Below are 13593 nucleotides of genomic sequence, written 5' to 3' on the forward strand. Positions count from 1 at the left end.
ATAAATTCAAAGTACATGATATCTCTTTCTTTCCAAAACATGTATTTTGCTCAAGATTTTGCTGTTGCATTGACTTCAAATAATTTTGATTTTTTTTGTTACGAGTTATTTGACGAAAGTCATATACATGTGATAATTGTATGGAATTCTGTAACTACATAGCTGGCATCGGTTCGCTATTTGGCTTTAAATCATATGCAGAAAGGCACTCTGTCCCTCTACAAGCAAGGATATCTATGTGAGATGTGCCAATACTTGCCGCTTACATTGCCGTTAGAGCACGCGCGTCACACGAGCTCCGTCGTCAATTATTGGAAATGGATAATTTAGATTAGAGATTGGAGACTTACTTCCCGCAAATCTTGCAGGGGTAGTGAAGTGGGGTGGGCGCGGGTAGTTGTTGCTCAGAACTAGTGTGAGTTTGTGAGTTGGTGTTGACTGTGGCGCGGCCGGTATTGCCGATTTGGGCGGTTTGGGTGCTTCCGGCCATCGTTACTGTTACACTTCCGCTAAAGCTCTGACAACACAAAGAAAACACAAAGCCAAAATAAACAACACAAACAAACGACAACGGCGACGACAGATAAGTAACGCAACGGCCACACAACGCACAACATCCTCGATTCTCTTAAAACAAAGCGTGAGAAAACGACGGATCAGCAATCAATCTCATGCGACATTTAAATCTTCACACGTATGTACGCGTGTAAGATATTTCAGACACACCGAGTACAAAAAATTGTTAAATAAAATTTATATTAATATATTTCATAAAGGTAAAAATTGTCCTTTTATTTTTTTAAGGAGTATAATCGAGATATAATATATAAAAAAAACTTTCTTCGTACTCGGCGTACGTGAAGAAGTAGGATATGCGGTGAGCAGCAAACATAGAAATAACTTATGTAAATGTATATTTTCTTCTCTGAATCAGTTATTCTTACATATATTTCATAATATGCTGTTATAATATAATATATTAGAGAGCAACGTGTATTGCCTAATTGAGAAAATTTAAATTCATTTTCAAGTTAATTTATGAAAATATTGAATAGCATTATCAGGAGTTAGATATGTGATTCTCGTGTAATTGTAAGCACCCGATGGTACATGAGATGTTTATATAATAAGAAATATTATTACTTACATCTGTGCAGTCGTATGCGAATAACCTCAGCTCTCCTTCGCTGGTGGTCAGAGTCGCCGAATTTTCTCTTTCGTTTGTTTGTAGCTAAATCGACAGAAAAGTAAAGAACGTTTTTATACTCGCATTTACGCGTTTACGTTTATTTTAATATGGCATTGTTAAAGCAGAAAGCGACTGGTTACACTTAAGCTTACCAATGTACGATGAAGGATTGATTTGTCTTCACTGAAGTCCATTTCCGTCACAGACGCAATGGCGTCGCGTAGCTCTTTGGTATCTTTGCTATCTTTAATCTCGCTCTTGATCTTCGCTTTTCCATGGCAAATACGTAGCCTCTTGTACTCGTCAGGACAAAGTCTCTTCCAAAGGTAGTAGAACTGCACGCACTGTTTCGCGGTCTTGGCACCGACGTCCCGCGATATCGCGGAGAAGTCCTTGTTGTACTTGAGCAGTCCCTGATAAAACACGTCCATTTCATGTGACGTCCATCTGTCGGACTCGTGGCACTCGTAACTGAGCAAAGGATGCTCCATTGGTAGTGTAGGCGTTGGTCGCATCAATTTCACCATTGCTTCCTGAAACATACGTCGATTGTGCATAAATATCGCTGTATCAAACAATGGCGATGCACTTGTGTGAATTCTACTGCAAAAAATATCTTACGCGAATATTCCCTTTGCACATATGCAACAGATGAAGCGCGTATTCCTTGTTCCTACCACCGCCCGGCACCGCGGCGCAACACGCGAACTGTAGGTACATCTCCACTGCAAGCAATCGTTGTTTGTTACATTTCGCCATTCACTTTTTCAAGACATACACATTCGCGAAAGAGAACTTACGTTCGGTATTCGTGAGCACGTTGTTTATGCCGGGATCCCACAGAAGATGGTCGGCCTCGGGCCCGTCGTTTCCCCTGTCTCCGTCGTATTCCACCGGAGGTATCGTGGCCTGATACCTCGTGCCGATGTTGATCCTCGGCGGTGGACCGTCATTCCCTGGAGAATCGTCCGAACTGAAGTCCGAATCTCTCTCGTGTTGATGCAATCTCGCATAGAGCCCCGGACCGGAACGAGACGGGTCTAGGATCGGTGGCGGGGTGTAGCTGCTATCCCAGTGGCGGTCACAAGCCTTTCGCAACCGCGACGGATAAGAGTGCGAACTGCTGACGTATTGGCCGCCGTCCATGCGTGGCCTCTTCCGACAGTGGCGCACAGGGCTGCTGGTGGGTAAACTGCCAGGACTGAGAAACACGTCTTCGTCTAATAGCTCCTGCTTGATCTGTTCGATGGGTATTGGTAAATTTCCGGCCGTTTTGTGTCTCAAGATGTTGTTCTTCGTCGCGTGGTTAGTTTGCACGAAGAACTTGGCCGGATTGACAACTTGTTGTTGATTGAACTGTCCCGTGTTGCACTGCTGCTGATTTGTCGTTTGAACGTTTAGGCCGAGATTCACGGTGACAGGTTCGATTTTCGGCGTCGCCAGACGGATCTCCTTCTTGAATGCCAGCGCGGGACTGAGAGAGCCCGCCTGAACGAACACGTTCGCCTTCTGCAGACCCGCTGTTTGTATCAGCTTGAACTCGCCGTTGTTATCGACGACAATGCCAGCCAGGCTGCCGTTTCCGAGACCGAAGTCCACCAAGTTCTGGCTCGTGATCAGCTTGTACGATTGAAACTCGAATCGTCTACGACCGGAGGCGGCGAAGTCCTTCGAGGTCGAGGAAAGCAGGGGGTCCTCCGAATTCGGCATCATCTGATTTTGAAGCGCGTGATGTGGCGACACGGGAAAGCTCGTGCCTGTAAAGGTGACCGGTCCCGGCGACGAAACGGAGGACGGCGGCAGCGGTGACGGCGCCGACGTCGCCGACAACGGGCTTGGCAGTGGCGAGTGCGGATTTGGCGAATCGGACCCGTAGAGGTCCGCATCACCCTCGGATTCGCCCGGCAGTACCTCGTTCAGCGCCTCCTCCACGGCCGCAGCGGACGACATCGTGCTGGTGTAGAACGCCGCCGAGAGCGGCGACGACACGTGTCTCACGTTCTCCGGGTCCTCTTGGGGACTCAGCAACGGCAGGCTTCCGGTGAGCAGGCCCTCCTGGCTGGCCGGTGGTGTTGGGTACGTGAAGCTCGGGCTGTCGTGTCGCGTTAAAGGCGACGGCAGGGGTGACTGGGTTGGTAACGTATGAGGACTTTCCGTGTATTGCGCGGCGTAAGTACTGAATTCGGCCAGGGAATCGGGCAACGGCGAGTTCACCAGCGCTTGAAGGTCTGGATTGACCGTGTGCTGCGAGGAGTATCGGTCCTCCAACGTGATATCCTGCAGCTGTTCGGTAGATTGCTCTTGCAACAAACTGGCCGTCTGAAACTGTGGCACGAACGAGCATGATGAAAATAGAAATGTTGTTTCTTTCGCTGCGCTCTTCGACTTCGCACCACGAATGGTACAAAAAGAATTTTTATTAATTTTCATAAACGATTCAAAAAAAGGAATATGATTTTTATTTTTTACTTGCGATACTTGTTTATGGCATCAGAAACACAAATCTTTTTGTATAAAATTATATTTGCATTTGGCTTTCGTTGTGAAAGTCATAAGCAGAATTATTTACCTGAATCGAGTCCAAATGAGTAGCGTGCAGGAGCACGCTATCAGGAACCGTTGTAACCTGTTGAAACACTTCGTCCTGCAGGCTTGGGCTAAAGTAACCGCCATCCTCGGCGTATCCTGTCATCGTAAAGCTTTCCGTTACCGCGGGTTGTGCCTGCGGCTGCTGATTATTCGGTTGCTGGTTGGTCGTCGCTGATTGCACGGGCTGCTGATAAGTCAAGTGTAATCTTTGTCCTGGATCGGAAGTTGTTCTCTTCACAGCTACCTTCGCACCCTGCGAGTTATTAGTGACATGTATATTATCCGTGTTTCTCGTAATAAATGTAACCGTGTGTTACATCGTTAATCCATGAGAAATTTCTGATATATAATTCGAATGTCATCACAACTGAATAATGAAGAGCGAAAGAAAAATTTGCGACATTATACCTTCAGGATCATGTCGGCGAGGGCTTGCGCTTGAGCCTGAGTTTTCGCTTCCTGCAATTGCTTCTGCACAGTCGCGTGGCCACCCACGGTGATATTGGGCTGCCGGAAGTGTTCGCCATCGGAAAAACGACGCACCTTTTCCCCCGCTGCCAAGGGCGGCGGAGCCGGCACCGCAAAATTCGTTTTGACGGCGATTTGCGAAACGGCGTCGGCTTGCGTGGTGAAGACGGTAGCATTCGTACGAGGTTGCTGATTGCCATTCGCGTCCACTGCTAAAATGTACATACATATTTCCTATTGATCCAATCTTGCTGGCGTTTGATTGCAAAAGTCTCTTATCTTGAAAAACCTGATAAATATCAAATAACGTACACTGAATACAGGCGGAGACTAAACAGACTGTACAATTAGGCATTATACAATTAAGTGCTACGCTAAAAATCTTTAGTCTGTCTTCGTGCTTGACGAAAGAAACTGTGCTTTCATCACGATCATATTTTCATCTACCTATTATTAGTCTATTATCATCTATTATTGAAAAGCAGAAGCGCTTTTCTTTATAACGGCTGGCGATAAATGCACGGTGACTCTATATAGTTTGCTCTCGTGTTTCAGGTCGAGAATAAACACCGGGCGTGAGATGTGTCTCTGAAGACCTCGTGTTTGCGAGCGCGGAAAATGGATTGGTCGGTAAGAATATTTTTCCTTTTTGCTAAGAACGGCATGATGCGTGCGCGGCGCCTCGTGTTTCCGAGTGGAATAAACAGAAAGACGGCGCAGACTACCATGAAACGGAAAGCGGAAAAAGCGGAAAGAGAGCTTTCCCGTATGCGTAAACGGGTCTATATAGCGTTCGAAATAAAAGAAACTTTTGTCGCCCTTTTTTCCCCTCGATTCACCCTTCATCCGACGATGGCGGTCGCGAATTGGTGCTGTTTCAGCCGTTCCGCATGTCGACGGTTTTTGTTTTCCCTTTGGCTTTACGTATATATAATTGAAGAGAGGAAAAAGAAATAAAGCGTAGAGAGGATTGGCTGAAGCAACAACATACGTCGTACGGCGCGCCCTCCGTCCGCGCAATAAAAATTTTTCGGTACGTTGTATCTCTAAAAATAACAATATTTAAATTTCAAAAAAGCGCGCGTGCTGGTACGTCACGGCATATCCTGAGAACGGCGAGTTTGCAGGAATAACTACATTTAAATTTCAAAAAGCGCTCATGCCGTTCTGGTTATAATGTATTCCGCAGTCCGACGGACTGACTCAATTTTTACGAAAGCGCACGAATGACAGAGTATTATAACCGAGGAGACACGAAGTACATTCAGCCGACATGCCGCGCCGAGCATGTGAGAAAAAATATTAGTGAGTTTTTCGATCATAATCATTGATCAGAAATATCCGGCGAAAGTTCGTGTTCCTTTTCCGCCCGACTATGAAAGAACGAATATGACATTTTTTTAATTAACCAAAGTATTATGAGAGATTCATAGCTTTCTATGGATTTATTTCACGATTTCAAGCTATGAGAGAAATTTCAATAGTTTCCAATAATTTCTAAATGTAATGGAGAAAGAAGCAAATGTATTTAACCCTTAGCTGGCACACTTCATCAGAATCACATAGCTGGCACACTGGGACGTACTAAAGGGAACTTAAATTAGAGCTTAGTAATATAAAGGGGCTTAAATTTGAGCTGAACTAGTCTGGGGCGTTTAATACCCCACAGTGCCAGCTAAGGGTTAATTTTCACACGCACACATACACATGTTATTTAATTTAGTTAAAATTACAAAAGGTTAATGGAATATATTTTGCCACTTATTTAAACCAAGGCAAAAAGATGTGCAATTCTTCACTTCGCACTTGGCGCCGCTTCGCAATAAATATTCCGCCGCCGCTGAAATCGCAGCATACTGAAAATTATATTCTATAGCGCGCACAATCGTTCATGGTAGCCATACAACTTGACGGAAATAAATGCGTGCGTATCCTGGTCGCCGCGGGGGGCGAAAGGAGGAAATGGGATTCGCCGAGGATACAGCTGTATCGTGACGAAACTTTTCCACGACGATTTCATGAATATCTGGCCTTCTTTCTGGCTTCGAGCCGGCTCTTTTCGTTTCACTTTTTTTTGCCCATTACACCGTGCATCGCGGTCCATATCCTGTAGTTTTATCACACGTATAGCGTATAATCAGCAGACTCAGGTGATTTCTTGTAAGAGCACTATGAATTTTTTACGCGACCGATGCTGCAATAAATACGTCTGTATAAACTTGTAATCTTTCATAAACTTATGAAAGATTATCTCTAGCTTCGTCCGAAGCAGCAGGGCGAATCTTATAAAATTCGAAACTTCACAAGATTAGATTTTCTCATTTATGGAAACAAAGAACATCTACTCCTCAGCTTATAAAAAAAAAACTCGATGGTGCCCGTCCGGTTTTGTCGAACGTCACGTGAACGGCATGCGAGACTTATTATATATTTGCATAAACCGCAAATTCTGTGACGTACGTGTGACAGCGTATCGGCACACACTGGCGCGAGACCGTGTAATATTTTTACAAATTGCCAATCATCGATCGCGGCGAGGCAAATTGCTTCCAACGAGGCAGTCGCGCGGGCCTGTCTCCGGCCTGTCCTGTCCGCACTTCGAATGGAAATTGTTGTGGTCGATGCAGCAAGCAGCATTCGCCGCCGCGAAAAAGCCAATAGGACAAAACAAAGATTCATTTGTGTTGATAATCCACACATCGCGTGACAATTTTTGGACATACGCATATTAGAAATCACGCACATTTAATTCAATCTAATGACTTTATATTTAAAAAATTTTTAACTACCTTTTGATAGTAAAACTTAAAAATTAATATATTTTGTCATTTATTCCATATTTTAAAATGTGTAATAAGAACATACAACAAACATAATTGCCGAGAAATGGATTATGATCGAGTTTATGCGTAATTATATGCTCTTATCGTTGAATACACTCTTGTTGCTGTTGTTGAACATATATCTGCGAAGAACTAAATTGAACTATCGAAAAACAATCGTCGCGGAATGTCACAGGTCTAATTATTTGTTTGATTTATCGCATGATTGTTATCAGACACCCCTATACGCGTTCTTTGGCGCACGGGAAACGTTCGATAGGTGATATTTTGCTGGGCGACCAGCACGACCGAGCGCGCGCGTTCCTATCGATGTTCCATTCTCTCTTGCCCTCTCGCCAGCCTTTTGTCAAAAATGTGCGCCAACGCCGTTGCACCACCGGACAACCAAATAACGGTGCAACGCGCATTCCCGATGCATCGTCAGCGGCGCATCGCGACTAGCATGCTCGCGCCAGCAAATTATTTATCGATCGATCTAGTTGTGCGGCCACTTTCGAGGCTTTCAAAAAATAATGGCCGGCGACCAACGGCCTGGCTAAATGACTGTCAACAATTCCCGGCGTGCCGATGGAAACGACGTTGTGTGTAGACAGCGGTTCCTATTGTACGCTGATTAATAACCGCGCGTGATCGAATATTCATAGAATTTCCGAGTCCATCATGTGGTAGAACTCGAAAAGGAGCTTGCCCGTTTACCGCGCGGCCGTACTACAATGTCGCATCCAACAATCGAGCTATACCACTACTGGAAACGGCGCTGTTTTCCGCGTATATCGCATACTTCCTCGCATGGTATGAACAAACAATTCCCGGTTAGACATTACAAATTCTACGCTGGTCGAGAACGAATAATCTCGTTAAAAATCAAATCCAGATTTACACAGGAAATGTCGCGCTGCATTAATTTTACCTCTTCCGAATAAATTATGGAAAGTATGTGTTACTCGAATATTATAGCGTATCCATTGTCACAAGGGCGTTTCGCGTGAATTCTCGATGCGAAATCAAAAAATCATTTCTATGGGGGTAACTGCCGTTAATCTTTTCATAATTACAAATAATATAAAAATACGGAATATCTCGGATAAAAAAACTCAACAAACTCCTAAAACAAATCTTGAAGCAAACTATATATTTTTTTAAATCTCCAAGAAGCGAAAGCATTGTAACAATAACATTGAAATATAGACTTTCGGTGTTGAATTATTCGAAATTATTTTAGACTATCAGGAGTCAACAGCCAGTGATCACCCGCATTGCATATACGTCTGCGAGGGCATGATCGTGCCCCGAGGATTACTTTGCGCTTATTTCGGGTTTACGGTCGCCGAAAAGAGCGACGCAGAAGGCGTCGGGTAGCGGATAGCGGATCGTCCCTCGCCGTTCTTGGCAGATGCCGCGACGAAATCGCGCATAAATCGCTAACGACGCGCACTTTGTTACAAAAGCATGGGCCTGGTGCCCGCCGCGCGCCGGTCCGTTCTACTACTGCCGCCGGCTTGATTTATCGCGCCAACGTGGACAATGCGAGAAATATTCTGGCGTGTTCGCTTCGTAAATCACGGCTCTTCGGCAGTCCATACACCATACCCCCATAGAGATGAGGCACCCTCTCCCCCTCTCGCGAAATATCACGGGGCGGCCCTCCCCGGTTCTGGCAAATGTGCATGCACGCGCGCGAGGGAGAAACAGACGAACGGGAGGACGACGCGACGCAACGGGAGATATCGCAGTCGAATCGGGATACGCGCCCGTAAATCACGCCGGAATCGCATTCGTGGATTCTGTGTTCTCAGCATTGCTCGCCGTAACACCGTATTAATTCTTTTTTTTTTCCCGCGGTTATGACACGTGTATACCTTCGGGATTCTAAACGAAACAATGACGTTATCGCGGCCACTGCACCTCTCTTGGCCATATTGTGTCGAACAATGCGTCGCTGACACAAAACGGGAGTAGCGTCTTTACTATCCGTAGAATTATCGTAGTGACCTTGTTATCGGAATCACGATCAATGTGTCGTATCATCGTAATACTACGAAAAATGCTAATATAAATAATTGACAAAATTGTTCTCGATTGTCTTCTCGCCTTAAACTCGCCACGGTGTTGACTAACTTACCTGTCGTTCTTTTCTGTATGATCTTCTCCTCGATGAGCGCTCTCACGCTGACGGAAGCCGTCTGCAGAGGCGGCCCAACGACTTCTTTCTTCTCGCTCTTCTTGTTCTCCGCGTCCTGCAATATGCGATACAAAAGATGTCATCAAATCAAGTCGGACACTAATATAACTGTCCTAAATATCATAAATTTTCTACATTGCGTTCGCCCAGATTCAAAAATGGATTGGTTGAAATAAAGATAGGAAAAATCGCATAACTCGATATCGCGTTATTGCATAAAATCGGCATTTTGTCAACTGGTCGCGGTCGAATATAATAAAGCTAGATTTTATTGGTCGCGCGTGGCAGTAGGATCTCGCTCGAGCTCATCTAGGACTCGTAGTTTAGCCAGAATCCTCGTTGAACCCGGCCATGAAGGACTCGTGACGGGAGAACCTGGATTAGAAGCTCAAATCACGGGCAAATTGACGCGCGGGATACTAAGGGGGAGATGTAGGGAGACTACAATGGTGAATAGGAGAAGCAGAAGGGCGGGAGGGGCCGGAGATGCACGCTAATCACTGAGCAAGGCTAATTGAGGCGCCCGTTGGATTATATCGTAATGGAATCTCCGGCGTGTGCGATTCAACATCCTGTAATACACCGGCGCTAAGGAAGGCGCTCTGCCTAGTTTCTAGATGCGAAGAATCAAATTAGTATCTGATAAGCTTCGATTCCGAATCACGAAAACTCGCTTTAGTTCACTGATAAAATTTATACACATTTTTCATTCTTTATATAATTGAATATTTAATCCGCGTGCGTTGAAGATATATCTCTACACAGAAAAAAAAAGATGTATAAACAGCATCAGTGTTGAGAAAAAAATTTATTGATGCAACACATCAATATTAATGAACACAAAACATCAGATAATTGTTTTAATAATTTAAATATTTGATCCAATAATATCCAATTGAATTAACTATTTATATTTTTTTTCCGTGTATTTAATAAAGAATATATGAAACACATTTTAGAAGAATTATGGAAAACGTTTTTCGCATTATTTTTAATTTTTTCTAATCTTGAGATTTCTATCTTAATATTTTTCGCAATAACATCTTGACAGTTTTTAGATGCTTAGCATCACAAATTAAATCTTAACGATTTAATTAGGGAGAGTGGGAGGGGATTTTACTACTCCAACCAAAATTGTGTTTCAAATCTGACAATATGTCGGCGCGCAGTTTACCATATGGTTGTAATAACTGTCTATTAAAAATAATAATTCAACACGAACATCCTGTTACGGCTTTCCTTGCCCTATTCTTCACTCTGAATTTTAATCCACGAAGCCATTTGAAAATTGTAATGTTTTTCTATTTTACTTTGGTAGATTATTGCATTTTTATTAAGATTATATTTTCTTTTCCTTTTAAAAAGCCCTCCATTGCTCAATGCTTCTACATAGCATTTCCAAGACGATAAAAATTTTTTCTATCTATTTACAATACCGATTGAAGCAATCGAAAGAAATATAATACATTGACGATACAATAGCATCTCGCTATCGCATCAGACTTATCATCATTGTATCGATTTATTATTATTATTCCCGAAGTAATGTCACATCGCAAGTACTCTCTCCCGTTCCGCGCATCCCGCAAGGTAAGCCGTTCTTGGTCACGAACTTACCGTCGCGTCGCCGCGAGCTACGGAGGCCCTACTTCCCTAACTCACTAAGCACGGGAATTCCTTAAAGTCCGTGTAATTTTTTTCCCTAAGGCGCTCGCGCGTAAAAGTTATATTACTTAAAGTTTCCGCGAGTTATACGCACACGTCGTGTAAAGTGGACCTCGCGACTCGTCCCTTCGCGATACGCGGAGCCGGCGAGATTGCTGCCCTCCCCAAGCATTTACCTATACCGACCTCCGTTTCGCGATTCGTTTATAATTAGCATACTAATACCGCTTCACGCGCATACATCTTCCGCGCGTCTGCATCCCGCCACCGTCACCCTTAGTGACCGGCGTCGATAATATATCTCTTCGGATACATATACGGATACATACGTCATCATCGTCATCTTCATCGAGCCTTAATGGGACGGACGCGCGGGGCAGTCGGGTCGTCATCGCGTGGACCTTCAATTTCCTATCTCCTACTTCGATACGCGTGTAACGCGGGCGCACTTACGCACCCGCAGCCGCGTATATATCACGCCTCCCACGAAATTGAACTCTGTCTTTGACGGGGCGTACATCGTTGCGCTCGCTTCATGAATATTGATCGGCGGCCGTTAATACGCGGAATTGATTGCGGAACGTCCGCCACGCCGCGCCGATCCCGAACTCATCAATTCGATCTGCGTCGATTCCAGCTACCGGAATTATCCCCAGCGACCGCCATTGTCCGTGATTAGACCCTTGTGAGTTCTTCGGCGACGGTTCTTTTTACGAATTATTTTTATGCCCCGCGAAAAAAGTGTACAATTGCGGACAGAGATTTATTTAGTCCATCAACAGCTCTCATTGATTTATCGATTTAATTTAATTCCAAATTATTTTTACGTTTCTGTGAAACTCGTCTCGTACAGCTATGGAAAAAGACGACTCGGCGTTTTTATCTTCACTGGTCAATATATCTATCAGTATTCTATTTTACGACTGCGTTGCGAGTAATACAATTCAAAGAAGGTACACGTAGACCATGTCTTGGAGCACGATTACAAAGGGGCGATTAATGAACGATGCTGCCGGGGGTCCTGTGCGGCTATTTCCGATATTTCTTGTTCTTATCTCGGCCACGCGGGGCATCGATCAATCGACAATCCATGGCGCGCTTACGTTTTCCAACAATTCTTACCTCCGGACGATCAATCGTCCTACACGTCAACTACTTACAGAAAATAAATCTGAAACGCGTCGGCGCAGATTTATTGCTGACGATTTATCGCTCCGAAAAATCATTCGTCACGCGACGGTACAATGTAATGAAAAACGGCCATCGGCGCGGCTCGCGAGGGCGGCGAGAGGCTGTGTACGGCATATGCGGGTAATTCCTCCCGAAAATGGCTTTGGAACGAATTATACGCCGTAATTCGCTCTAAAGCCCGCAACTACATATTTATCTACGGGCTGCTCGCCCCGGCACGAGAAGCACGTCCCCCTCGCGCGGTCGCTAACTCCTCTCACCGCGGACACGCGCCCTAAACAACTATAACGCGGTTTCGCGAAATTCTGCCTACAACTCGATGAGTTTTCCTGTTTCGCTCTTCTTCTCCCTCCCCCTCCCCCTCCTGCGACGTGCATTAATCTGGCTATGTATATCCACGAATCCGAAGAGCCATCGAAACTTTTCAATAATTCCGTACGGCCGAGCAAAAAGCTCAGCCGCACGGGAAGTTGGGCCGCTGGCTGCGCCGGATAGAGCTTTCGCGGTAGCGCGGCGCCCTTTGGTCTCCCCGGTTCGAACACGGACGGGGCGAATACGCGGAGAAAGGAGAGGAGAAACGAGGGAGCGTTCGAGAGGGTGGACATAGGGCAGGAGGCAGAGGCGTATCGTGGTGAAAACTCGGGTGCTCGAAACGAGAGCAGCGCCGTTGAAAACCCCGACCGTAACCAGTCAGATTCAATCTGCATAATGGAGAAAGCTCGAGACAATGTTTGCACGGGGCTCTCCGCGCGTGCTACGTTTCCCTCTCTCGTGTCCCTCTCTCTCTCTCTCTCTCTCTCTCTCTCTCTCTCTCTCTCTCTCTCTCTCTCTCTCTCTCTCTCTCTCTCTCTCTCTCTCTCTCCCTCCAACCGTTGAATCGTATCTTTCTCTCTCCTCTCTCACTCTTCTTCTCTTTTTCAACCCCAAGACCGGCGGACTCACTGCGGATTGGTTCGGGGTTCGGGTTGAACCAAAGAGCTTGTTAATGGGTTCATTTGGATTCGATCATCGCCTTACCTTTCCCATCCACCGGTGGTACGTTTCCCTCGCTCGTCCGCGTTTTATCTCGTCTTCGCTGATTTACTCGTCCTCGTACCCACCTCGTTCCAATCTTTACTCTATCGAGTCGTTACTGAGCGGTCTTCTCATCCGCCATCGCTTACGTAGAGCTGAATGGAATAAGGTGAGACGGAACGAGTCACCGGGCAAGCGACGGCGGAAGGTTAGGCGGTCGTTAAAAATGTTGATTGGAAAATTAATTCCACGTATTTGTCAAGAGCGTAAACGAGATAAAAGGAAAATAACTTTAGAATTCACGAGGTCGAATGTAAAAACGTTACGTGCGTGCATGATTAGGAATAAATCACTAAATATTTTAACATTAGATACTTTTTTGTAGTCTTAAGCGGAGAGCATAGACTTTTACATAACGCATAGTGCGAAAGCCAAGGCGAAAGCATTAAGAA

General features: G+C 45.2%; 1 protein-coding gene and 1 long non-coding RNA gene across 11 annotated transcripts in view; one reads left to right on the forward strand and one right to left on the reverse strand.

Annotated features, from left to right (window-relative positions):
- LOC143906222 (uncharacterized) overlaps window positions 1–13593 on the forward strand; it is a 99493-nt gene that overhangs the window by 19610 nt on the left and 66290 nt on the right. Inside the window, exon 3 of one of the 2 annotated variants that reach the window (XR_013259465.1) lies at window positions 4802–4876. This is a non-coding gene — a long non-coding RNA (uncharacterized LOC143906222). Of the gene's footprint in view, window positions 1–4801; window positions 6246–13593 lie in introns of those variants that run through there. The other variant, XR_013259464.1, reaches the window with a different exon arrangement.
- The window catches only part of LOC143906217 (uncharacterized), a 385481-nt gene that overhangs the window by 18203 nt on the left and 353685 nt on the right, over window positions 1–13593 (reverse strand). For 8 of the 9 annotated variants that reach the window (XM_077422126.1, XM_077422124.1, XM_077422125.1 and 5 more), the window contains 8 exons: window positions 9212–9326; window positions 4187–4458; window positions 3759–4031; window positions 1990–3514; window positions 1811–1914; window positions 1342–1722; window positions 1148–1231; window positions 351–517 (listed from right to left, as the gene is read on the reverse strand). In XM_077422126.1, the coding sequence (XP_077278252.1) occupies window positions 351–517; window positions 1148–1231; window positions 1342–1722; window positions 1811–1914; window positions 1990–3514; window positions 3759–4031; window positions 4187–4458; window positions 9212–9326 (2921 nt within the window). The remainder of the gene's footprint in view (window positions 1–350; window positions 518–1147; window positions 1232–1341; window positions 1723–1810; window positions 1915–1989; window positions 3515–3758; window positions 4032–4186; window positions 4459–9211; window positions 9327–13593) is intronic. The other variant, XM_077422132.1, reaches the window with a different exon arrangement.

The sequence above is a fragment of the Temnothorax americanus genome, unplaced genomic scaffold (genome assembly GCF_048541705.1).
Source record: "Temnothorax americanus isolate GAGA-0224 unplaced genomic scaffold, ASM4854170v1 Scaffold7, whole genome shotgun sequence".
Lineage (NCBI taxonomy): Eukaryota > Metazoa > Arthropoda > Insecta > Hymenoptera > Formicidae > Temnothorax > Temnothorax americanus.